The sequence below is a fragment of the Onychomys torridus genome, chromosome 13, assembly GCF_903995425.1.
Source record: "Onychomys torridus chromosome 13, mOncTor1.1, whole genome shotgun sequence".
Lineage (NCBI taxonomy): Eukaryota > Metazoa > Chordata > Mammalia > Rodentia > Cricetidae > Onychomys > Onychomys torridus.
Window position 1 is genome coordinate 22,472,604 of NC_050455.1, and position 25,830 is coordinate 22,498,433.

Below are 25,830 nucleotides of genomic sequence, written 5' to 3' on the forward strand. Positions count from 1 at the left end.
CAAATCTTGTACTTCCACATTTTTTCAACTTTTTGTTTGTTTGCTTTTTGTTTTTGAGACACGGTTTTTATGTGTAACCCTGGAACTTACTCCGTAGACCAGCCTGACATCAAACTCACAGAGATCTGCCTGACTCTGCCTCCCATGTACTGGGATTAAAAGAGTGCACCACCATCATTTGGCAAAATTAATGCCTCTAACTTTTTTTTCTTTTTCAAATTTATGTTGATTATATATTTTTGTAAAATTTCATGGAAAATAATAGTGGCTGACAGTTAACTGTAATTATAATTTTTTGTAAGTAATACATCTCTTCTTTAAATTCAGATTTTCTTTTTATGTTTCCAATATATGAAATTTAATATGCTTAGCTTGTATATTTGTAAGTGTACATACTAACACACACAAGAAAAATAATGTTAAGGAAAATCTAAAAAAATTCCAGAAATTAGTAACATGGAGTAAACTGTAGATCCCAGGAATTTAGAAAAGAGCAAGAAGGCTTAACACCAGACCTTGTGTCTGAGTCTGTTTAGGCAGATGGTATACTAAGGTACATTGTGTCTCAGAGTCTGTTTAGGCAGATGGTATACTAAGATACATTATGTCTCAGAGTCTGTTTAGGCAGATGGTATACTAAGATACATTGTGTCTGAGTCTGTTTAGGCAGATGGTATACTAAGGTACATTGTGTCTGAGTCTGTTTAGGCAGATGGTATACTAAGATACAATGTGTCTCAGAGTCTGTTTAGGCAGATGGTATACTAAGATACAATGTGTCTCAGAGTCTGTTTAGGCTGATGGTATACTAAGATACAATGTGTCTCAGAGTCAGTTTAGGCATAGTTATTCTAGGATACCTTAAAATAGTGTCTTGGGTTGGAGAGATGGCTTGGTTAAGATAAATAACACTCTTGAGGAGAAGCCAAGTTTGATTTCCAGCATCCAAGTCCAGAGGCTCACAACCACCTGTAACTCCAGCTCCAGGAGTACTGACACCCTCTTCTGGACCCTGTGGGCACTGCATAGAACATATAACTAAAAACAAAATAAAACAAAATAAATCTTTGCAAAGATGTTATGGGACTTGCTCTGTAGACCAGACTGGCTTCGAACTCAGAGATTCTCCTGCCTCTGTCTCCCGAGTGCTGAGATTAATTACATGCACCACCACTATCTGGCAAAAAATAGCATCTTAATGCATTTAAGATCATTCCACAACTCCTATGTTTTTTGTTTTTGCCTTTGAGAAGTGGTTCTCAACCTTCCTAGGGCTGTGACCCCTTAATACAGTACACATGTGGTGACCCTCAACCATAAAATTTTTTGTTGCTACTACAAAACTATAATTTTGCTACTGTTATGAATTATAATGTAAATATCTGATATACAGATGATCTTAGACGACCCCTGTGAAAGGGTCCTTTGACTCTCAAAGGGGTCTCAACCCACAGGTTGAGAAATGTTGCTTTTGAGTGATTTTCTTGCCTTTTTGAAAGTTCACAGAGACTTTCTGAAGCTATATCATATCTACTGATAGGTGAGTTGACATTTCTTTTGAGCTCTGCTGGGGATTTTGCTCCTTGAAATTCTGATTCTCTTCATTCTCATCTCTTTGCTGAAATCGCCCACTAATCTCACAGTTTCACTTTTTCCATTAGAATTTTTAACTTCATAGTTATTTTTAAATCACTGTCAGAAGTCTGTCTTATCAGCGTCTGCTTCAGTTTATAGCTTTCTTAGCATATTTTTAAATCCATTTTGTCTGTGTGGATCCTGTGTGTCTTATGTTGGTCAGTAGATCCTATGACCTCATTTCTCTGAAGGGTTTAGGAAAACCTTAACTGGTATTTTGTTACTATTTTTGAGATTTACTTGTATTTTATGTGGATGGGTGTTTTGCATGCACATATGTCTGTGTATTACATGTGGGCTGGAGCACACGAAAGACAGAAGAAGATGTAATGTATGTCTATGTACCACATGTGGGCTGGTGCACACAGAAGGCAGAAGATTTAATGTATGTCTGTGTACCACATGTGGGCTGGTGCACACAGAAGACAGAGGATGTAATGTATGTCTGTGTACCACATGTGGGCTGGTGCACACAGAAGGCAGAAGATGTAGGCTCCCTTGGGACTGGCATCACAGATGTTGTTGACCACCATGTAGGCACTGTGAATTGTGTGAATTGAACCTGGATGCTCTGGAAGAGCATCCAGTGCTCTTAAGCACAGAGCCATCTTTCCAGCCCCTGTTTATTTTTTAAACAATGGTTTATTCTTCCAATACTCTTTGTTGTTCCCTACACGGCATAGTTAATTTTTCTTATTGACTTCTAAAAATACTTTTCATATTCTTGATGTGTGATCTTCATCAAGTGTTTGTCTTGAGAACACTAACTCCAGTTTGTGGCTTTGTCTTAGTTAACTATATCTCTTGCTGTAAAGAAGTTTTAAAATTTGTTGTATTCTAATTTTTAAATAATTTCCATTTACAGCATAGAAAGCTCATTAAGTCATCCCAAGCTACAGGTGGATCTAGATGATATTCTTTGTTATTTTCAATCAGGAGTATTACTGTGGGTCTAGCTTCAACACATAGATTTATGATCCCTGTTATTTGTGATACAAAGAATATGTTGGGGCCCATTTTTCTGTACTATAACTTATTGAAAATACATTAGTTGTCTACTTAATGCTTAAAATTATTTCAACAGTTAGTCACATGCATATACTTCAGAACTAATTTTTTTACTAGCCCATTTTTTTTTCTTGCCTTTAGATTTCTTCATTTTTGCTGCTTAACTGTAAGTCTTAAGTTGAATTGGGACAGCTTTGTTCTTTTACAATATTGTTTTGTGAGATTTTCAAAACATATTTTAGGATAAACTTGATTTTAGGCAAAAAAATCCGGTCAAAATCAGCCTCCACCAGGAAGGGAAAGAACAGGCTTGTTACCAAATTCAATCTTCTCATCAGTGACATTGCTACCTCTCCATTTATTTGTGTCTTTTTAAATTTCTGTCAGCAATACTCTATAATTTTATATTTATATATAAACTGATAAGCTGAAAACTCGAATAAGCATATTGCTATCCTTTTCGTCTACAATATAGGGGATACTTATATTTATTATTACCTTAGTGTGTAGCAATGTAACTTATCTTTAAATTTTTATTTTTACTTGTGTGTGTATGTGTGTTGTGTTTGTGTCTTTGTGTGCTGTGTGTGTAGACATCTGAGAATCCCAGAAGAGGAATTCTTGGAGCTGGATGGTTACAGGTGGTTGTGAGCCTCTTGGTGTGGATGCTGGGAATAAGAGTTGGGTCCTCTGGGAGAGCAGCAAGTGCTCTTGACCATTGAATCATCATCTCTCCAGTCCCTAATTAATTGTTTTATAGAGTTTTATCTCTCTGTGTCCTGTGACTTTGCCAAATTCAGTGACAAAGCTTAGGATTCTGAATTAATTTCAGTACCTGGAAGAATTAAACTTTTTTCTTTCCAATATTTGTTGTCTTTTGCATTTACCTAAGTTAGAGCATTGGCTATGCTCCAACAGTTTTTATTGGTGTACAAATGATTAAATGCTATTATTGACATACAGTCTACATATAACAAAGTAAATAGATTTTATATACATATTTCCGAGTTTTAATCACTATGTAAAGTCCTGTAATCTCCACAAAAATTGTATACTCCACAAGTCCTTTGTACTTTATCTCTACCCCACCATGGTTCCTGAGAAGCATAAATCTGCATGCTGTGGTATTAACTTATATCTTTCCCAAATACTATATATAAGGAATTACATTCAGTATTTATGCCCTATTATATGCCTATGTATAGTATAAATAATACAATTCAATGTTTTAATTTTTGTTCTAAACTATATGTTGTCTCTAAATAAATTAGAAAGCCATTTACGCTTACATTCCCTCCCACTTCTGCTGCTCATCATGCTTTTCTGTGTAGCTTGGCTTTAATCTGCTTTATTTTCCTTCAGCAAAACCACATTCCTTTGTAGTGATAATCCCCAGCCATGGGTTCTTTTATACATACTTTATTCATATTTTAATTTCAATTTTGGAAGACATTTTGTGAGGTATAGAATTCTTTTTTTTTTTTTTTTTTTTTTTTTTAGCTGAAGTTTTCCTGGTCCTGCCTGGCCCACAGTCAAGACAAAGCTCTCTCACTTGCCAGTCCCACAGCCAAGTAAAGACACAGAGACTTATATTACTTATAAACTGTATGGCCGTGTGCCTAAGGCCTCTTCCTATCTTGTTCTTTGTTTTTTGTTTTGTTTTTTTTCTCGAGACAGGGTTTCTCTGTGTAGCTTTGCGCCTTTCCTGGAACTCACTTGGTAGCCCAGGCTGGCCTCGAACTCACAGAGATCCACCTGGCTCTGCCTCCTGAGTGCTGTGATTAAAGGTGTGTGCCACTACCGCCCGGCCCCTATCTTGTTCTTATATCTTAAATTAACCCATTTCTATTAATCTATAAGTTGCCATGTAGCTTGTGGCTTACCGGTACTTCGCATCTTCTCATGGAGGCGGCTGGCAGCGTCTCCTCACTCAGCCTTCCACTTCCCAGAATTCTCCTCTCTCCTTATCCCGCCTACACTGTACTTCCTGCCTGGCTACTGGCCAATCAGCGTTTTATTTATCAATCAATCAGAGCGACACATTCACAGCATCCCCAGCATTTGTTCTATTTCTTTCAACAGTTAAAATATCTTTAAATTAAATCACAATTGCAAGTTTATTATTTTAATTTTGGGCCATATTTTTTATTAGTTCTTGAAGAATTTTGTACAATGTGTTTTGACCATATTGACTCCTGCTGCCAACTCCTCCCAGATTTACCCTCCCTTCCCTATATACCCAGTTTTGGGTACAATAGTGGCACAAACAGCATATGACCAATTGTCCATTTTCTGCCTTAAGTCCCACCCTGCAAGATGGAACCCACACTGATAATGGCATCATTATAGGCGGAGAACCTGGACATAGACAAGCCATAGGCCCCAGGGGAAACCTACTGCCATTATTGTGCTAAATGTATACAGCATTAAACCATCTCCCAATGACATGTCATAACACCAATATATCTCCAACCCATCAGAGAAGTTTCTATTTGCAGTAGCTGGTGATTAACACAGAGACCCACAACTGGTTAAGGTTCAGAGAACAAGGGACTGCAGAATGCTTAGCCCTACATGAGGCATCGACATCACGCACTCTTCTCCGAGGATGCAGAATCGTTGCAGCAGAAGTAAGAGGGTAAAGACTGTCATAGCCAAAGGCAGCGGATGTCTACAAGGGAAGTGTCTTCTGGATACAGAGGGAGAACTGAACATAGAACCTTAGAGTAGTTGTGACAGGACACAGAAGATCCGGATAAGCTCAAGTGAGATCAAATTCCACCACGGAGGGAGGCGGTTAGAGCAAAGCCCCACCCCCAGCTGAAGCACCACTGGCAATTGATAGCTGCTGGAAGGAGTGTAATTGTTTTTTCTCTTTACTCTTAGCTGTTTGGGGGGCCCGTCCCCCAGCTCCAAATAAATACACGGAGACTTATTCTTACTTATGAATGCCTGACCTTAGCTTGGCTTATTTCTAGCCAGCTTTTCTTAAATCAGCTCATCTACCTTTTGCCTCTGGGCTCTTACCTTTTTCTGCTTCTGTGTATCTTTCTTTCCTTCTTACTCCAAGGCTGGCTGTGTAGCTGGGTGGCTGGCCGCTAGCATCCTTCTCTCACTCCTTGATCCTTTCTTCCCAGATTTCTTCTCCTATTCCTTCTCTATGTCTGCCCAGTCCTGCCCATCCTTTCTCCTGCCTTGTTATTGGTTGTTCAGCTCTTCAGTAGACCAATCAGGTGTTTTAGACAGCCCAACACATCTTTGCATCATTAAACAAATGTTCCACAGCAAAGGAGAGTCAGTTTTTAAGAGTGCAGCTAGCTCTTTAGGACTGGGGAGATGGCTCAGTGGTCAGTAGCACTTGCTGCTCTTCCAGAGGAGCAGATTTCAGTTCCTTTGTACCCCATGTCTGCTCACAATTGCCTTTAACTCTAGTTCCAGGGGATATAATGTTCTCTACTTACCTCTGTGGACACCACATACATGCAGTGTTTAGAATACATGCAGACAAAAATTGATACACAAAAAGTAAAGTAAATATATTTAAAAAACAAAGTGTAGCCCCTGGTAAACTGACCACACTCCAGTAGAAGGCCACACATCCAGGAATATATGGGCAGCACAAGTAGAACTGAATTTTTTAAAAGGCTACCTTATTTTTGATGAGCAGCAATGTGTTTTTGTATCATTTTTCCCCTAAGTGTGAAATATGGATACATCCAAACTTAACAAAAACACCCCCGATTTCAAATGTTTGACACAGATGGTGTTATTTCTACTTCCTGTTTAGTTTGTTGAGATTTTTGGATAACTAATGTTATTTAGTAACTAATGTTATTTCACTCAATCTGATGGAAATTTCAGCCTATAGTTTTTCCAAGTAAGTTTTCCGCCCTTCTCTATCTTAGATTTCTTCAAGAGTCTCATTTGTAAGTAATAAATAATGATACTGTCCTACAAACCAGTTTCTTGCTTATTCTTTCAGTGTTTTCTCTTTTTGATTCCGGGGTTAGATAATACCTCTATTTTACTAGTTCTTTGCTGTTGAATAAAAGTTAATCCAACATGGACTGCTTTGAAGCAGCAGTGTTCAGTCTCTTTCCTTGTACGCAGAATTGCAAGTTATTATGAACGATCAGCTATCTCATTTGAACTGTTTTGACTCAGTTCTGTGAATCTCTATTCAGACGCTTGCTGGGGCTGAAGTCACCGTAGGCTTGGTTAGAGTTTGGTGTCTCCTCCTGTGGTAGCTCACTGACTTGGCTGGAGAGCTGTGTCCTCTTTCCAGGAGTTTGCATGTGTCTGCTTGAGTGTCCTTTCTGCAGAATGAGCACATAAAGGAAGGAAGACATCATCTGCTCTGCCTTTGTGACCTGCACGTCCTCCATCATATTCTGCTTTTCACCTAGACCAGCCATGGCTCAGTGTGGGAGGGAAACTCAGACATGAACATAAGAAGGTGAAGGTTACTGAGCTCTGTCTTAGGCATTGGATACTAGACCTGATGTTAAGTCCACCTGCCCTTCTTTCTGTAAACCGAAGTCTTCTTGAATCCTTTTCATGTAACTTCTAAAATTCAGATGATTTGTTATCGCTCCTAAAATCGCCAACAATTCTTTTGAAAATTTTCCAGTTCTCTGGTAGGAACTTCCAGCTTTATTCTCATTATAACTCCTTTCCTTTTTAATTATTTAAACACTTACAGTTTCTGTTTTAAATATTTCTTCATCAGTATCAAGCTATGAATCATCTTGAAATTAGTTTGTGTAATTTTACTATCAGCCCCAATCCACATTTTCTTATCATTTTACGTGTCTAGCAATTTTTTAAATTATATGCTAGATGTTACCAATGATTAGCTAAAGAAATTTAAATTGTTATATTTCTCATACAAACTTATTTCTTAATTCCTTCACTCAAACACATTTATCTTGGTTTAACATTTTTTTTAAATTACTTACTTTGTGTGTATTGGTGTTTTACCTGAATGCATGTGTGTGTGAGGGTGTCAGGTCCCCTGGAACTGGAGTTATAGACAGTTGTGAGCTGCCATGTGATTGCTGGGAATTGAAGTCGGGTCCTCTGGAAGAGCAGCCAATGCTCTTAACCACTGAGCCATCTCTCCAGTCCAGCTTGCCATAACTTACACTTCAAACCATGCATTTTTCCCCCTTCTCTCTCTATCCTTCTGGTTACCTCCCCCCCGCCCCCCCCCCCCGTATTATTGAAAGTTAGCACACATTTCCACAGTTTAAGAGATTAGCCTGCTCTTTTAGCACAGATTATGTATAGATTGTAAATTTCGCAACTGTGGTCCATTTTTCCCCCTGCAATTTTCTTCAGTTTCTTTTCTTTCTTTTCTTTTTTTTTTTTTTTTGAGCTGGGGATCAAACCCAGGGCCTTGCACTTGCTAGGTGAGCACTCTACCACTGAGCTAAATCCCCAACCCCTTCTTCTCAGTTTCTACTATCCAGCCAGTGCAGAAATGTCTGTTGTCTGATACTTAAAGTTATGAAGACTGAAATTCACTCAAAAGAGTTTCTTTTTCTGTGGGTGACACATTTCTCATTTCATTCCAATTTTGTTGTTACTCTGAACACTTTAATAACTGTTACATGTAGACCAGGATATATAATTTTTATATACAGGAGAATTGTACAACCTGCTTTGCCATTGTCGGAATGAGAAATGGTCCATTTATGTGTTAGAATGGACAATTTAATTATCCATCAAATAGCTCCTCTGATACTCGAGATTGATGAACCTGTTTAATGGTGGATGATTCACAGAAATCATAAGGAGTAGGCATGCAGCTCAGTGGTAGAGCACTACCTACCATGTAATTTTTTACCATGTAAAGGCTCTCACTTTGATTCTCAGACTGAAAGTGAATGGAAGTCAGGCTGTTTTGTTGGCAATACCCCAGTTACTGGTCTTGTAGTTCTCAATGACCTTGTATTGTTCTATTTTCCAGTGAAGAATCGTCTAGTCTCTGTATGGATGGGGACAGGAAACACATAAGACAATAATATATCAGCATCTCATGACAGTACAGGTATATGTGTCACACGCTGAATCCCCAGAATTTAACTTAATTTCTGTGTTGCATATGGAATCAGCTGTGTCATCTGACCTAAAACAAAACTTTAACCTTGTTCAATATTTACAGAATCAGATCTGTTGTTTTCTTTTTAGGCTTTGGAGATGGTGTGTTTGGAATGGCTAGGCATGTCAGGGACACAGAATTCCTTTAAACACATCTGTCCAATGTCTTGTTCTCTGTTTCCTGCTCCAAAGCATTTCTTGATCTCCCGTGGTAAGAGCTGGATTTTCTTATGAGCTATTCCTCCTCTAAGTCTGGATTCCAGGTCTTCAAAATCTGAGTCTATTATTGTTTGTCCATATGGTCAAGGTTTAGTTAACAGTTCTTCTGATTTACTTCTATTTCTGTTTCTTTTCATTCTAGTCAAGACTTAGCAAAAATGATACATTTCATGTATTTAATCTTGTTCCACTTACTTTAAAATAATACTATTTTATATTCATCTGTTTAAAATGAAAAAGGGAGCTTCAAGGATTAAACAAAATACATCACCTCCCCACTGCCTTCCACGAAGCATTCGTTCCAAGACTTCCAGTGGAAAGAAACTACAGGTAGCTCTGAACTCTGCACCAGTTCTCCTTCCCAGTACAAGACACTGTGGAGCTATGATGAGAGTAGCATATAGCAGGCGGATACACTGGGCAAAAGAGGGATTCATATCTTGGTTAGGCCACAGAAGCACAGCCAGAGTTCATCATGCTGTCTACACTGGGCAAAAGAGGGATTCACATCTTGGTTAGGCCAGAGTAGCACAGCCAGAGTTCATTGTGCCGTCTAGGACAGTAGGGAATTTAAAACTTCAAAATTGTTCGTTTCTGGAATTTTCCATCTAATATTTTCACACTTGAGTTTACTACAGGTAACTGGAAACATAGGCAGTGAAGCTTCAAACATGCGTGTCATGAGGTACTCTTGTTAAACTTTAATTTGTTGTGTTTCCCCCCCAAAAGTCATTTGTGAAAAGAATAGGAGACAAATGACTAAGCTTGTGACAAATGTAAATATCATTCCTACGAGCACCTCTATACCACACACGGGCTCTTTCTCCAACCATTGTTTTAAAAAATGCAGGGAAACAATGGGGTTACCATATCTTCAATGTGGTATACTTGCTTTGGATCCACGTTGTAAAATAGTTTACAGCAGCCAAGCATTTACAAGCGCTTGCCTCAAAGAGCTGTGATTACCAATAGCCTAGCAACTACGTCATGCCTGTCTTCAACCATCACTGCCCACTAAGGGAAACTTACCCTGTGAGAACCAGAATTTTGACAACATTTATCTTGCTCTGTTTATTAGCTTGATATGTTCACATGAAGGTTTAGTGAAGTGGTGTATTTTCAGTCTCTCACCAAATATCTCAGTATGTACTGGACCTGGAATGAACCTTTCACATATTTGCTACTTGTAGATCGTTGTATTTTGAACATTTGCTTACCATCATCACCTCCAAGGAATAGTTCTGCCTTGAGTTTTCATTTCCTATCAACTAGGGCAAACACTCCTGACTGTTTTGTTTTGATGGTGGAAATTTTACCAGTATATAAGTACTATCTCAAAAAATTAGAGGAAAATATTGGAACATATTTGTGACGGATGCTTTCAGGATTGGAGATTTGCTGAGAAGAGTTTAGTAACATTGGAGAAAAGATAGAAAAAAAACCTTATATCTTGTAGTATTAAATGGTCTAGGAGCCCTTTAGCTGGAAATCAGATGTGGTAATGACTATTGCATACACACTCATTACAACGAAACAACTAATTGTTTATCTTTGTTGAAATCTGAGAAGAAATAAAACCCAAAGGTATCTCTTCAACCAGTACTTAAAATCGCCGTGGCAGATGATGGATGGACATTAGAATGCTTATGATGGGGTACAGCTTGTGGGAAGAAAAAAGCTCTTAACTGTAACAACCTTCTCCGTCAAGAATGGTGACAGGTCCTGCCTCAAGGCAGGTTTGTCCAGTTGGCTTCTCGGGAGCCTTTCTTTGAGCCCTTTGAGCTGCTGGCTTTCAGCTGCTGAAATTGGACTAGACATAGCCAAGTGTGTGCCCTTTCAGGAGCTCCAGCAGAGCCAGAGGCGACAGTGCCACCAGCAGCAATGACAAATTGAAGACTTCACTCTAAGGTGAGTCAGGTCAGCATGGACCTAGGCCCTTCCCTCTCCAGTGTGCACTGAGTTCCAGCAGAGAAGGCCTGCCAGGAGCTGGCAACCATAGGGCACCCTCCTCTATCATCCCTACAAGCTCTGACATCGGGACCAGCAAGGGGTAGCTGGTTAGCTGGTGCAAGGTGGAAGGGACTCGCCCGCTTCGAGCCACGCTCCAGGAAACATGAGTTTCGCCAACAATGACCAGGTTCCTTTCTCACCATGCACTTGGTGGCCTCCACTCACGGAGCTCGCCTCCGACAGAGCGGTCTCCTTCTAGGCTGCCGGCTCCTGCCGGAGGGCGTGCAGCAAGATGCAACGCCCGGGGTCCTAGTGTCTTCCCCAAGCTCCTGTTTTTTTGCAAAGGCGATAGATAGGTGGCCGGCGGCAGCCACAGCCGGGGAGAGGAGCACAGGGAGGGGGCTGGCAGGGCAGGCGGGAGGGAGGCGCGGAGGTGGGGCGGCGGGAGCGAGGGGGAGGGCGCCTGAGCTCTGCGGCGCCCTGCCTGGTCTCTGCCGGCTGCCGGTGGCTCCGGGTTCCCCTGCACCGGTGCTCTCGGTCTCAGCCTCTCCGCCCGCCCTCGCTCCCGCTCCCGAGCGCGGAGGCGAGCCGCAGCCCGGCGCGGCGGTGGGCGTGTGCGCGCTGAAGGACGCCTCCTCTCGCTCCCGTGTTGCAGGCGGCGGCGGCTGCTGGCGGCTCCAGCTCGGGCAGCGGCGGCGGCTTCCGGAGTCCCGCGGCGAAGATGCTGAAAGTCACGGTGCCCTCCTGTTCCTCGTCCTGCTCCTCGGTCACCGGCAGTGGCCCGGGGTCTGGGAACCTCGTTCCGGATTACTGGATCGACGGCTCCAACCGGGATGCTCTGAGCAATTTCTTCGAGGTGGAGTCAGAGCTGGGACGGTAAGACGAGGGGCGCTGGACCAGGCGGAGCGTGGAGGCGCGGGCTGGGGCTGGGAACGCCTGCAGCGTGCACGCTAGTTGTCCCTCTGGCTGCGACACCTCCCGAGGGTGAGGGTGTCTGCCTTTAATCTCTCCCCAGCCTAGGCACTGTATGGGCAAGAGCTAAGTCTCTATCTCGTATGAGGCAACCAGGCTCTCCCCAGAGCGCCTAGGCCGGTGCCTCGAGCATCCGCCAGGCTCTCCCGCCCTCCCAGCGTGGAACTGGCTGCCACTTGGGTGATGTCTCTCACCGCACGTGGACTCTTGCTTTCCTAATTAGTGTCTTTGCTCAGATTATAGTTTGTGAGAGGGACTTGTGTGCCTAGTTAGTTTTGGGTTGGGGACTGCAGTGTGCCCCCCTCTACATCGTGATGGAATTATTAAATTAGATTCTTCCTGCTTCCCCTCTCCAAGCTCTCCAAAGCAAGTGGCACTAGAAATGTAACCTAAATACTAGCTTCCCTGCAGCGTGTGTGCTCAGGAGAAGGCGAGAATGAATCATTTAGGAGAGTTAAAGGCAGAGTAATGAAGTAGTGGGGCTTTAAAGAGGAAGCAGCTCATGAGGGCCAGGCAGGGGTAATTAGTGAGAAGAGGTCTGAGGCTCATCTTTCATGTGCTGGAGTGGTTTATTTAAACCGTGTATGCAAAAAAGCCATCCCGCTGGGAAAGCAGATGCGCCCCCTCATGCCCTCTCTGAAGATCTAAACAGGTAGCAGTCTTACCTTGAGATGGGTTCCCTATGTTCTCTGATCTTTATCCACGGAAAATTATTTCCCTCTCCGGTCCCCCACTTCTTTTCTCTTGTCCACATGCACGGAAGGAGACTTGTTTTCAGCACTGTTTAAGTGCAAGCTCCCATCAGAGGAAATCTGAACACGATCTCAAATGTCGTCAAGCTGTAACTTTTTCCCCCCTGCAATTTAATTTTCATTCTCCCTTTGCTGGTAGTAGTTTGTCTAGCAGTTTTTAACTTTTAACTTTTTTTTTTTTTTGATGCTATTGAGAGACAATAACACTGGGTTCTAGGTGTTTGTGCTTAGCTCGCTCTGAGTTGCCCTTACTGAGTACAAGTAGTGTGTAAAAGGGTAGAACTTTTGAAAGGCAGTTGATTTTTCTCACTGTTTAAAAATTCTCAAGCTGTTTGAGCATTGAGGAATGCATATGTCCATGCCCATTTTTGAGTCATGTTTCTGGGTGTTCATCTGAAGGCAGTGGGAGACTGAAGTGAGATAGCAATTGATATTTTTTGGGGGTTAAAAAAAATCACACTTGTGTGATGGGCTGCAGCGGTGTGGTATAAACTTCTGATTAAAGAGATAAGCGACTTCAAATTGGTAACTCGGTGCTTTAGAAGTTGCTAGGTAGGGAGGAAGTGCTGGCTGCAAGCTGAGGGGATGGCCCCACAGCACATCTGAGCAACACCCCAGGAGCCAGTAACACATTCCCACTTACTAAGTACACAAATAAGCTTTGATATCACATCGAACACTCTGATTTGAGAAGTGGAAGAATTTATAGGGAAAAACAAACAAACAAACAAACTTCCAAGCGGACACATACATACGATGGTGGATCTCGCAGGGAAGCAGTTTTGGAAATTTGCTTGGTTTTGCTTTGGCCCTACGGTTTCCGTTCTTTTGGGGTTATACTTATAAATGTACTATAAGCTGCAGAGACTTGCCCTGCCAGATCGTCTTTTTGTTACCTACCCCACAATCATCAGATTCAAACATTTTAAGAAGAAAACCATCACCACTAAACGTTGCACTTCCGTTCTTCTTTCCAGCAGCCGTGCCCAGTGCTGGGTGTGTTCTCTGTAGATGGCAGTGTTGGTGAGCAGTGAGCTCACAGCGTGTGGTTAAGATGGATAGATATTTTCACTTCATAATAAGTTATTATTATTTTTCAATGAAATAAACCTAAAGCGTGAGCCAACTGGTATGCCAGCTGTAATTGTTAAGCATCTATAGAACTAGGAAGCCGCAGAACTTTTGTACACACGATTGAACCACAAAGATGTTTGCTCTTTGCACTAGTTATCAATTTGAGCGCACTTGAATTGACCTCAAGATTTTTCTTTCTGTTTTGGGCCAAATCTGGGGCCAGTGGTGACTCCAAAGCCAAAACACATGATTCTTTCATGCTCCGTTGTCAGAATGTTTGACACTTGGTCAGCAACATTCTAGTGCTGTGAGGGGCCACTGTGGTTAGTGTAGACAGCTCCCTTTAGATGAATTGGAGATTTCTTTTTTTCAGCTCCTAAAAGTGTCTGTTTTAGACTGGTGACTCCTGATTTCAAGAAAGTTAGAGACAAGGCCACATGGACAATATACCCCGAGAGTGTGTCTGGAGAGTCAAGTGGAGTTAAATTCCTTCCTAGGGCTTATGACCCTTTGATACAGTTTGTCATGTTGTGGTGACCCCAGCCATAAAATTATTTTCCATTGCTACTTCATAAATGCAGTTTTGCTACTGTTATGAATTGTAATATAAATATCTGATATGTGACACACCCCCCCCAAAAAAAAAAGAGGCCACAGCCCTGGACAGTGCTTATAGAAAGCAGGCATTGACAGAATGATCCATTTGTAGCCATCCAGCACAAGATGGCTGTTAAGAGATTCACTTGTTTTGGTGGTATGTGTAGACCTAAGAATGAGTTATTTGGACATGTCAGGCAAGCCACTTCCCCCCAGCCCCCCGAAATCAAAATTGAAAATATTTTGATATTTATAGAGCTTGTTATGTTTACAAAAGTCACAATATATCAACAAAGCTACTTAAACATATGAGCTAGCCATGATCCTATGCAGGGATCCACACCTAGAGAGCAGTTGGTCTTCTGCCTGGTGATTTGAGAGACTGACATTCTAGAGGCTTTTCTAATGGAGCAGAGAGCTTACCTCCAACTTACATTCCTCTCAGTGGTTTGGTGAATGGGAAGGCAAGACTTGGCTTGCCCTGCTCTGTGGTGAGGGTTTGGCCTTGTGGACCCAAACCCACATCCTGATTTCAATTGGGTTTATCTTTTGTTTAGACTTGGTGTACCATATTGGAGGGATGTTTCTAATGAACTCAGCTTGTTCCCAAACATCCAAATCCAGAAAACCAAATATTAGACCACTTGACTAAAAAAAAAAAAAAAAAAAAAAAAAAAAAAATGTGTTAAATTATTCTGCATTTTTTCTATAGTTGCTTTAGGTTTGTGACCTTTAGGACCCCACCAGACTAAATTCATTATTTTAAAAAATGTGTTTATGTGACAACTCAGTTATCTATCTGTCTGTCTATCTGTCTTATCTAGTTGTATCTATTATTGTTTAGGATACAAATCTATTTTAAATAGTGAGCTGTGTGGTCATTTGCATAGAATAGAAACAATTTCACCAAATAATGCTTACTCTTACTGTCAGCAATATATTCCAGTATTTTATGTTTTATACTGTTACATTGTATTCTATTTTATTCAAAACATTTGCTGAACTCATGTGATCTGACATCCTGCTAACAAGTTGTGGCTCAGTTAGGAAATGGCATTTTGGGACATAAATATGAGCATGCCAGATTAAACTATGAGGCAGAGTCCTTTAACATAGTATCTTGGAGACAATTTGGCAACATTACCCTGAGCAGTGTCCATTTGGCACAACTCAGTGGAGAAAAATTCTTCTTTCCTTGCCTTCAAGTCCTTATTAGATTTTCCCTTCCAAAATTTTGAGAAAACATTGGTGTCTCCAAAAGATCCACTGGGCACCCAGGAGTCTGAACTCACTAAGAAAGGGAGCCTGTGCCAGGGGAAGTGTAAGTGTGGAGGGAAGGAACTTGGAGAGTGAAAGAGATGTGTTCTAACAGTGACTGTGAACTCTAGCCCAGAAGATGCTACTTATGAGGAACCACAAGTGGGTCTTTTCTAGAAGGGCTTCAGCCAGTGTTCTTGGCTTGTCCTAGCTCTGTTTTCTTGGACTACAACAACAAAATTCCTGGGTGACTTGAACCACAAACATTTGTTTTCCATAGATCTGGAGGATAGGGGTTCAAAACCAAGATGCTGGCTAATTTATTTACCTCATGAGAGCTTTCTTCCTGTCTTGAGTGATGGCCATCTTCTGCTGTGTTCTCAGAAGATAGAAAGGAAGAGGATATACATACATACATACATATATGTGTGTGTGTATAATATCCCAACATATACAATAATATATATTAAAACAATTTCTCTAAGCTCTTTGGTGCCTCTTCTCATAAGATCACTCATCCTCGTCTTGAGAGCTCCATCTTCAGGAGTTTATTCTAAGCATAATTTCTTCTCAAAGACCATATTCCCACTGCCACACCTGAGGATAGGTTTCAACATAGGAACTTCCAATTTGTACATGTTGCTGTGCTATGTAAGATTATTTTCATAGAAATATAATTCATTGGGCATGTCCCCTATATTCCTCTATTCTCCTTTCTTAACATTCCCATCAGTTTCCTTTGTTCTCCTGGAAAATTTTACTGCTCCTTTCATGCCATATATACATCCATGGTTTTATTGGCATGTGGATCTCAAGGGTACAGTTCAGTCCACACTGTGGTTAGTGAGGCATCAGATCCTGTCTTCTTTCTTTTTTCCTTCTTTCTCTTTTGCCAACCACCTTCTTGGGTATTCTCTTGGCTAATACTTCTCAAGTTCCAGGCTTTTTCCTTATCCCATTTTTAGGGCTACACAGCCTATTTGTTGCATACCACTGGCAGCTGATGTTTGACACTCTGCTCTGATGGTTTAGCCTCTTTGGTGCTCACATGGTCCTTCCCATTTGAGTTTTTAGTGTGATTCTGAATTTCTCCATGAAGTTGATTCTCAGTCGGCTCAGGAGCAAGGTGTGACACCAAATGGGAGAATAGAAGCTCATGTTGTATAGGCTCTTTGCAAGAATACTGACTTGGCTTCCAGAAGGCAGACTCCATGAGTTTGCCCTTTGGACAATTACATAGTCCTTGTCTAGCTCAGTGCATTGCACTTAGCACCTGTTCACAAAATGATTTTAAAGAGAATGACTCAACAGGCTGAGTATGATACTCAGTGGGTAAAGGTCCTTCTTGCAAAACCTGACAGTCTCTCCCTGGGATGTACATGGTTGAGGGAGAGAACAGACTCCCGGAAGTTGCCTTCTGGCCTCCATGAGCTTGCCATGGTCCAAATGCTCCACCTCCAGTAAATACACACATGTATCTAAAGAATTTTAAAAAGAGACTGACTCAGTATAACGAAGCAGATCAGACATAGATGTATCCTCTTTTTTAATCCCTCCCCCCTTTTCATTTCCATCTTGGTTCTTCTTAGTATTTGTTTGTGAAACAAGTCAATGCTAGTGTGCAATTCAATACCCTCTGGCTTCTGCCTCTTGAGGACAGGAATTACAGGCCTGTGCCACAGCCCTTTTGGTTGTGATGGGGCTTCATTCTAGTGCTTTTAGGAAAAAGGAAAAGTTATAAGTTATATTTCCCCTTAAAATGTCTATAATCAAGACCCCCTCCCCCCAGCTTTGGCTTCCTTCTCCACAGTGGTAGTGTTGGTGAGTACTCCCCTGCCCACTACTGACAAAATAGCACATTTCTCTTGGTTGTCTTCTATGGTTCTGAACTGAAGAGGATTCAGTTTCACCTGCACTATCACTCACCACAGGAAGATAAGACTTAGGAGTTAAGTCAAGATGCCTTTGAGGGCATGAGCTGCTTTCTGGGCAATTTCAACCTCTGAAGTATTTGGCAATGAACTCCTTGTACAGAGCCTTAAGTCAGTTGAAGGCTGTGATAGGATCTCGGCTTTTAAGAACACGCTTTGAAAACTGTTACTGGTTGAGGTTAAAACACCGACGCAGGTGTTGTCTGCCTTTAATCCTTTCTGGAGATGAGGTGAAGGGAGAAGAGAGGAGAGGAACCACAAAACAGCTTCAAAGACTTTTCTTGTGAACGGTTTACCCTCACGTGTGCATGTGGATTGTATGCAGCAACGCATTTGAAAACAAAGTATTGAATGTTTCAACCACTGCTTCTTCATTTTTTTTTTTTTTTGTTGATGTCTTTTCTCCTTCTTTGCTATTTATTCATTTTATTTTCACTGGCTGAGAAGTACTTTTTGGTTAAAAAAAAAAAACACTCTGGAGGACGATAAGTATTAAAAAGAATGTTGACTTTTTAAAATTCCAAGATTAGATTTATTATGAAAAATATTGTTATTTAACTGAGTCAAGGAACCATACCATACAGGACAAAGATCGGCTTTTCTTGAACTCTGAAGAGTGAAATTTTTGCTGTAATTTCTATTAATCATTAGCTTAGCTGTCTTCTCTTATACTTAGTTACTAGAGCATCTGCAGACGGGTGGCTCCAGAGGCTCAATTAGGAAGTGAAGTCCAAGTGTGTTAATGGCATAGAATTAATGCATAGAGAACACTGACCCTTCCATACGGTCTGTTGTTTTCATTCCGACTGGAAATGGACAGCCATAGCTGTGGCTGGTGAAAAAAACAGAGAATGGCTCAGATCAGGATTTCCGTTGTCCTCAGTGGCAGAGATCAAACGAGGAAAGACATAGTGTCTTGGCAAAAAGTGATTCGTAGTGATGGGTCAGCGAAAATATGGAAAGGGACTCTCAGCGTGCGCTCCATTCTAATTCTGGGCCAGATATAGTCTTCTTTGTTGTAAGGCCGTCCTGTGCATTGCAAGATGTTTAGCAACGTCTCTAGCCTCCACCTACTGGCAGAAATCTTCCTCCCATGTTGTGGTAACCAAAAATGTGTCTCCTCCTTATTGTCAAATGTGGCTGCCTCCCCACACTGACAATCCTGTCTTAGAAGCTTGAAGCTAGTCCTTTTGCACAACTTCAAGTTTTATAGACATTTAGAAGCAACAAGGAGCATCAGTTGCAACCCACAGTTTCTCCCATTTCTGTGTGATACTGACAAGTCTCTTGTTGCCAGTGTATACTGTCTGTACCTTACTGAATGTTTTTGTTTAAGTAATCTGTTTTTTTTTTTTTTTTTGCCTGCAAAATTTGTTTGTGAGAATGTTTATTTTTATCACACTGAAATAATAAATCAAATCATATATAAGAAGCAATTATAAAAGCAAATTGAAACACAGCCAAGTGTTAATATTAAACCGTGGCTAGCAGTGTTTGTGTGTGGAAGGCCACAAGCTCAAAGATTGTTTCCTTCATTAGAAGAGAGATTGTCAGAGATTAGTGGGGCTCAAACCATAGTACACAAATAGAGCTTTTTCTTGTGAAGGCAACCAGAATGATTGAGCAGCTGAAAGGAGAGGGTACTTGTGTGTTTTGATTGCTTACTGTTTAATTCCATGCCTTTATGCCTCCTAAAGTTATTTTGGTTAGAGATCTGACCTTTTGAATAATGAGGGCCTAGGTAATGTATGCTGGACATGTGTGTTGTCATAGTGAAAGGCTTTCAAGTATATGCTTTACTGGTAATAAGACAGCAGCAATAAATCTAATTCATAATAGACGTGAGTTAAATAAATGAGTAAATAAATAAAATTATTTTTATTTAACCTGTTATGTTCTGTAAGTATACACAAATTATGCCGGAGAGGGTTGTCAAAGTTTCTAATGGATGTATCATTAATTTGGTTCTTACGTTGTGTGAAGTTTCAACTTTCTTTGTGTTACTGGTTTCTTAGGCTTACTACATAGGAAGGGACAGGGTCCAACTAATTGTTTTCATATGTATGTATAGGCATATGATATTAATATATTGGACTTTGCTGCTCCTGCCATGTAATTTTTGGTTTCCTTGCAAATAGAATGAAACAATTCAGCTTTATTATTTTATATGTGCCATTCCTAAGGCAAAATTGGCTTTTACTTTGGAAATATTCAATATTCAGAGTCAATGAAGTTACAACTTTGAGTTTAGTATCGATTTTATCAAAGTGGATCCAGTTTTGATTTCATATTTCCTAATGTTCTTATTTACCAAATGGATAGTTAATGAATTATGCACCATAAGCAAAGGCACCTAATTAAACACTACTACAGGTGTCCTGTTTCTCTGTGTACATGTTGATGTACTGTGACTACAGAGCTTAGTCATATTTTGCTTACAAATCTTTTGGTGGTACCACAGTGCAGGCTTCCTGTTTTTATAAAAGAATTCATATATGTGAAGCACATCTTGCCTTTTACTTTTTACTGCTCTTATTCATGATAAGAATTATCAATATGAGAACATATACCTTTTATGCAACCAACATAAGGAAGAAGTTGAAAGAGAGAGAGAAACATAAGAACCATATGTCCTGGAACTCACTCTGTAGACCAGGATGACCTTGAACTCAGAGAGAGATCCACCTGCCTCTGCCTCCTGAGTCCTAGGACAAAGGTGTGTGCCACCATGCCCAGCAGCAGAACCATAGCAATCTTTTAAACAGTGATCTGTCTTACAGAGTGTCTTGGGATGTCTTAATGGGGGTATGGTAGACTTTGAATTTCTCTAGGAATTTAACATGTATACCCCTGTCAAAGAGTACACTAGGTACAGAACTTGCACACATACCCCCAAAAGGGCAGAAAAATCTCAAGATGTATGTCCTGTTTTTCTCCCCCTGCCCAACTTGATACAAGCTAGAGTCATTTGAGAAGAAGAAATCTTAATCAAGAAAATTCCTCTGTAAGACTGGCCTATAAGCAATTGATGTGGGTGGGCCTATCCCATGAGGTGATGGTACCACCCCCAAGTAAGTGGTCTTGAATGCTATAAGAAAGCAGGTTGAGCAAGCCACAAGGAGCAAGCCAGTAAGTAGCAGCTCTCCATGGCATCTGCATCAGTTCCTACTTCCAGGTTCCTGCCTTGAGTTCTTGCTCTGACTTCCCTCAGTGATGGAGTATGACTTGGTAGTTGTAAGATGAAGTAAGCCCCTTCCTTCCCAGTCTGCTTTTGGTCATTGTGTTTTATGATAGCAATAACTAAGGCAATGCACGTTGTACTTTACAAAATTCACAAAGCATGGACATCACGATGCCAGATAGAGCTGGGGGAGGGAAAATTGTGTCAGACCAAACGGGGGTTAGTATTTGGCAATTGAACACAAAAATTGTAGAGAAAGAGGAAAAGGGTGGCCATAGAAGTAGTTGGGGTCTTGACAAAGTTTATGGATCTCAGAACTTGTCATTAACCCATAGGATTAAAACATGGGAGTGTGTAAGGTAGATCTTGCCAAGACAGTTTAAAATAAAAGCAAAGACCGAAAGAGATGTGCTAAAACATCCCTGACAACCTGTGACTAGGTAAGAAAGGGGTGAGTATTGGGCTGAGATCTGTTAACTAAACCTTAAAGGAGCCAGGAAAGGGAAACAGAACATGTGGGTTAGGTGTCAGAAGTCATTACTGAGGAACTGCACTCAACGGGGGCGTGCATGTTTCTGGTTCCAAGGCAATGTTACACTGCAGTGAATTACATGCAATGTTCACCGCACAAATTAGTCTTGTTTTGTTTTGTTTTTCAAGACAGGGTTTCTCTGTGTAGCCCCGACTGTCCTGGAACTCATGTTGTAGACCAGGCTGGCCTTGAACTCACAGAGATCTATCTACCTCTGCCTCCCGAGTGTTGGGATTAAAGACATGTGCCACTATGCCTGGCTGCACAAACTAGTCTCTGTTATTAAAACAAAAAACAAAAGAAAAACCTATTTCAAAGTATAAAAGTTATGCTCTGAAAAATCAAAAAGTTGCTAGACTTCGTTTGCAGTTTTCTGACTTACACAACCTAAAGCTTCAACATCTCAGTTGCACGAGAATTTGGTGTTAAGATGGCACCAATCTTATCGTCCATTTAAGGAACCTTGTTGGATGTCCTTCCTGTTCACTTTAAAAGCACCAACATGGGCTGGAGAGATGGCTCAGAGGTTAAGAACACTGGCTGCTCTTCCAGAAGTCCTGAGTTCAATTCCCAGCACCCACATGGTGGCTCACAACCATCTGTGATGAGATCTGGTGCCCTGTTTTGGATACATAATAAATAAATAAATCTTAAAAAGAAGCACCAACATAGTATTAGTTTTCAGTGTGTAAACAGACTTTCGAAGGCACACGTGCTCTATTTTAGCTAGTCTCACTGATGTGGCTGCAGCGATTGTTCTTGCCAGGGTAGCCCATCGACTGGTTCCATCCCCCCATTTTTGTTATTTCTGCTTCTTCTCTTTGATACTGACGACGGAAGCTACCTCACCGAAAGCTGTTGCAACCACAAAGCTTTACATAACGTGTTTAGCTTCAATTTTTATAGAAGAATGCTTTAATACATCGTTAATAAATATCAGTAAGTAGAAACAGCCATCGGTTCTCATCCAAAGATTATTGATAAGAGTTTGTTTGGCCAGGTGGTGGTGGCACACACCCTTAATCCCAGCACTCTGGAGCAGAGGCAGGTGGATCTCTTGAGTTTGTGGCTGGCCTGGTCCACAGAGTGAGTGAGTTCCAGGACAGCCAGGGCTGTTACACAGGGAAACCCTGTTCTGAAAAAACAAACAAACAAAAAGAGTTTGTCTTGTAGATAATAATTAAATAGGGTTCAAGGTGCTCACTCTTCTGTTATATTTGGTGTGATAAATAATAAAATGCTGAATCAACCACTGATAAAATATTGACCTCTAATAATTTCTTTTCTTTTCTTTTTTTTATTTAAAAAATTTACTCTGGGCTGTGGTGGCCCATGCCTTTAATCGCAGCACTCAGGAGGCAGAGCCAGCCAGATCTCTGTGAGTTCGAGGCCAGCCTGGTCTCCAAAGTGAGTTCTAGGAAAGGTGTAAAGCTACACAGAAAAACCCTGTCTTAAAAAACAAAACAAAAAAAAATTTACTTTATGCATATATGTATTTTCAGCATATATGTCTGTCTACTACCTGTGTTTCTGATGCCTGTGGAGGTCAGAAGAGAGCATCAGATTCCATGGAATGGGAGTTACAGATGGGTGTGAGCCACCATGTGGGTGCTGAGACTTGAATACTGGTCCTCTAGAAGAGCAGCCTATGCTCTTAACTGCTAAGCCATCTCCCCATCCCCATTTCTAATACATTTTAATTGTTCCTACTTACTAACATAAACCAACTGTATATTAAATAATTCTTCTGTTTACTATGTGTACAACTCAGGGTGGCCTAATTAAGGTCATTTATATTGAGACCCTCTTCAAATAACTAATCTTTTTTTTAAAGTGTGTGTGTGTGTGTGTGTGTGTGTGTGTGTGTGTGTGTGTGTGCCCATGTGCATCTTAGATGTCTGCCTTTATTACACTCCCCCCTATCTTTAAGAGAGTCTGTCACTGAACCTGGCACTCACCAATCAGCTAGATTGGGTGGTGAGCGAACTCCCAGACTCAGTCTGTCTCCACTTCCCCAGCAGTGGGGCTACAAACTTGGGTGCCCACACCTGGCTTTTCCATGCAGATGCTGAGGATGGATCCAAACTCAGGGTCTCCTTCTTGTCTGACAGAGACGCCACCAACTGAGGCATCTCCACAGCTGCTAAATTAGCCATCTCTTGTAAAATAGAATCACTTACTCTTATTTTGAATAGGCTTTGCAGTTGAACTGATATAAGACATCAGTAAGTAAATCAGTGCTCTCTAAGGTGGGATATCCATGTCTTGAGATGTGTGATAAAACAGACTATTATAATAAAGTATTAGCGGATGTATCTGCTTCTTTTTCTAAGTTTTGCTTTTATTTTTAACGTTTAGATATTTTGGAAAGCAAATTAAATTTCAGTTACATACACATGGCAATCATAGATAGCTAGTATATGCAAGTTGGGAAACTATGCCCCCAAACATTTTATTGGATGATTAAGAGATAAATTATAAATTTGCATTTAAAAGCACTTCACTTTAGGAGAATGGATTTAAGGTGCATCAACAGACCAAAATATCAACAAAAAAGAAATAAAATTTTTGTGAGATGTGTTTTTGTGCAGAAGTAGGAAGTGGGTGCTATGTGAGCTTCTGCATTTTTCCACGAGATGAAGGGTTTTGATAAGAACTTACTGCCATTGTACTCAAAAACGAAGAGAAGAAAACAAAAAAGGAGTGAAGGGATACAGCTTGCACATCAGGTAGAGGGTAAAATTAATTCAATAACAACGACCATGACCAAGTTTTGATGACAAAATAAAAGGAGAAAGAGGTTCTTTTATTTGCTTGCAAGAACTCGCTGTTGGTTAAATGACTTGATTAATGAAAAATTTTACTCTCATTTGGCTTAGGCAGCTCAAGGAATATTGGCCCGAATGTTTCCCCAAAATGTTCCTGAGCAGTGCTTAGAGAATTGCAGGCATCAGTACCAGGATATTAAGCTTAACACTGTTAATAAGTACACGGTCATCACCTGCGCAATAAGTCATGCTTCAAGGCTTTATGGCTGAGAAATTCAGCAGGTATGAAAATTTTTCTCTGAAAAATAAAAGAAGAATTAAAGCAGACTGTCTAATGTCATGACCATAGACAGAACACAGAGGAAAGGAGATAGCAAACTTATAATCATGTTCATACATTTTGTGTCACCTACAAGGCAGACAGTATTTGAATGACTTTTCCCTACTTTATAAGTCCTGTGTGTTGTTCAATGGAGACATTTGATCTGAATCTTGCAGTTGTTAGCTTGGTCTCCCTTATTTGTTGTATGGTCTTAAAGGGACAGTTGTTACTTAGTGAGTCTGTGGTATTTGGGACCTTAACAGCTATACAAAGCCATTCTTTAATTATGACATTGGTTCAAGTTCTTTTTTATTTTATTTTATTTTTTAATTATTTATTTGTTTTTGGTTTTTCAAGACAGGGTTTCTCTGCATAGCTTTGCACCTTTCCTGGAACTCACTTTGTAGACCAGGCTGGCCTCAAACTCACAGAGATCCACCTGCCTCTGCCTCCCAAGTGCTGGGATTAAAGGCGTGCGCCACCACCACCCAGCTCAAGTTCTTTTTTAATATACTATTTTTATTCTTTGATAATTTCATACATGCATGCAATGTATTTTGATCATATACACCCTACTCCCCCCTCAACTCCTCCCAAACCCTCCCTACCTCAACTTTATTCTTGATCAGGATGTAAGTATATTTCTACTTACTTAGTCTAGTGGTTCCTATATTCTTTCCAAAGCTCCCTGTCAGGACAATCATTGAGAAAATCGATCATTACACAATTCAATAAACCAGTCTGGTCTGGAGTATTCAGTGATAACACTAGAGATTTCTTTTGTAGAAGAAACAGTTTCAGTGGCTCCTTGGGGGCCCCTCCTGTCCTTCTTCCTTTGATGTGAACATACAAGCGAATTAAAATATCCAGTGAGATAAGTTTGTGCTTCTTGCCAGAGGTGAGCTAACAACATAATGAACAAGAAGAGCTTCTCATTCTAGTGTGTGCCTTTTAGTGAAGTGGAAATCCAGGGAGATTACCAGTCTGTTCCAGAAAACCAATACTGCTCTGTAAAACACTGAGATGCAGAGGAAGTGGCGTGGCAGGTCTGGCTTGAGAGTGCTGTCCTCATCTCAGGCTGGCGGAAGTGGGGATCCTCAAAACAGATGGTTACACAGGCAGCTACTCAGAATGGCTCTGAGGCGCAGCTCCAAGAGACGATCCTGGACAGTGGAGTAGGTGAGGACTGCTGATAGGGACCAAGACAGTGACGAGCAGGATAAAGTTGCTACCTGATGTTATGCTTCTTTGGGCATAAAACTGGTCCTCAGTCTCAACTATCAAAGAAGGGTGGTAGGGCATTCAGACTCGCTCTGACAGCTAACTTCGATTGCATATGTAAAACACAGCTCCATGCCTACTATGTGGACTAAATTTCCTTCTCTAGATGGCTGGCAGATAGGAAATAGAGGGTGACGATTCCAAGTTGAATGTGGGCAGGATTTGTATCTCATCAGGTCCTTTCAGGAGTCAGACTTCAGCTTGCCGGCTAGCCTTATTTACCTCCGCTTCTCTTTCTCATCCCCAACA

At 40.9% G+C, this 25,830-nt stretch overlaps 1 protein-coding gene across 3 annotated transcripts in view; it reads left to right on the forward strand.

Annotated features, from left to right (window-relative positions):
• The first annotated feature begins 10,823 nt into the window (after positions 1–10,823).
• Positions 10,824–25,830, forward strand: part of Camk4 (calcium/calmodulin dependent protein kinase IV) — a 229,501-nt gene continuing 214,494 nt past the window's right edge. Inside the window, exons 1-2 of one of the 3 annotated variants that reach the window (XM_036205167.1) lie at positions 10,824–10,872; positions 11,570–11,790. In XM_036205167.1, coding sequence (XP_036061060.1) covers positions 11,636–11,790 — 155 coding nt within the window. In that variant the 5' untranslated portion in view covers positions 10,824–10,872; positions 11,570–11,635. Of the gene's footprint in view, positions 10,873–11,086; positions 11,102–11,569; positions 11,791–25,830 lie in introns of those variants that run through there. The other 2 variants (XM_036205166.1, XM_036205170.1) reach the window with 2 other exon arrangements.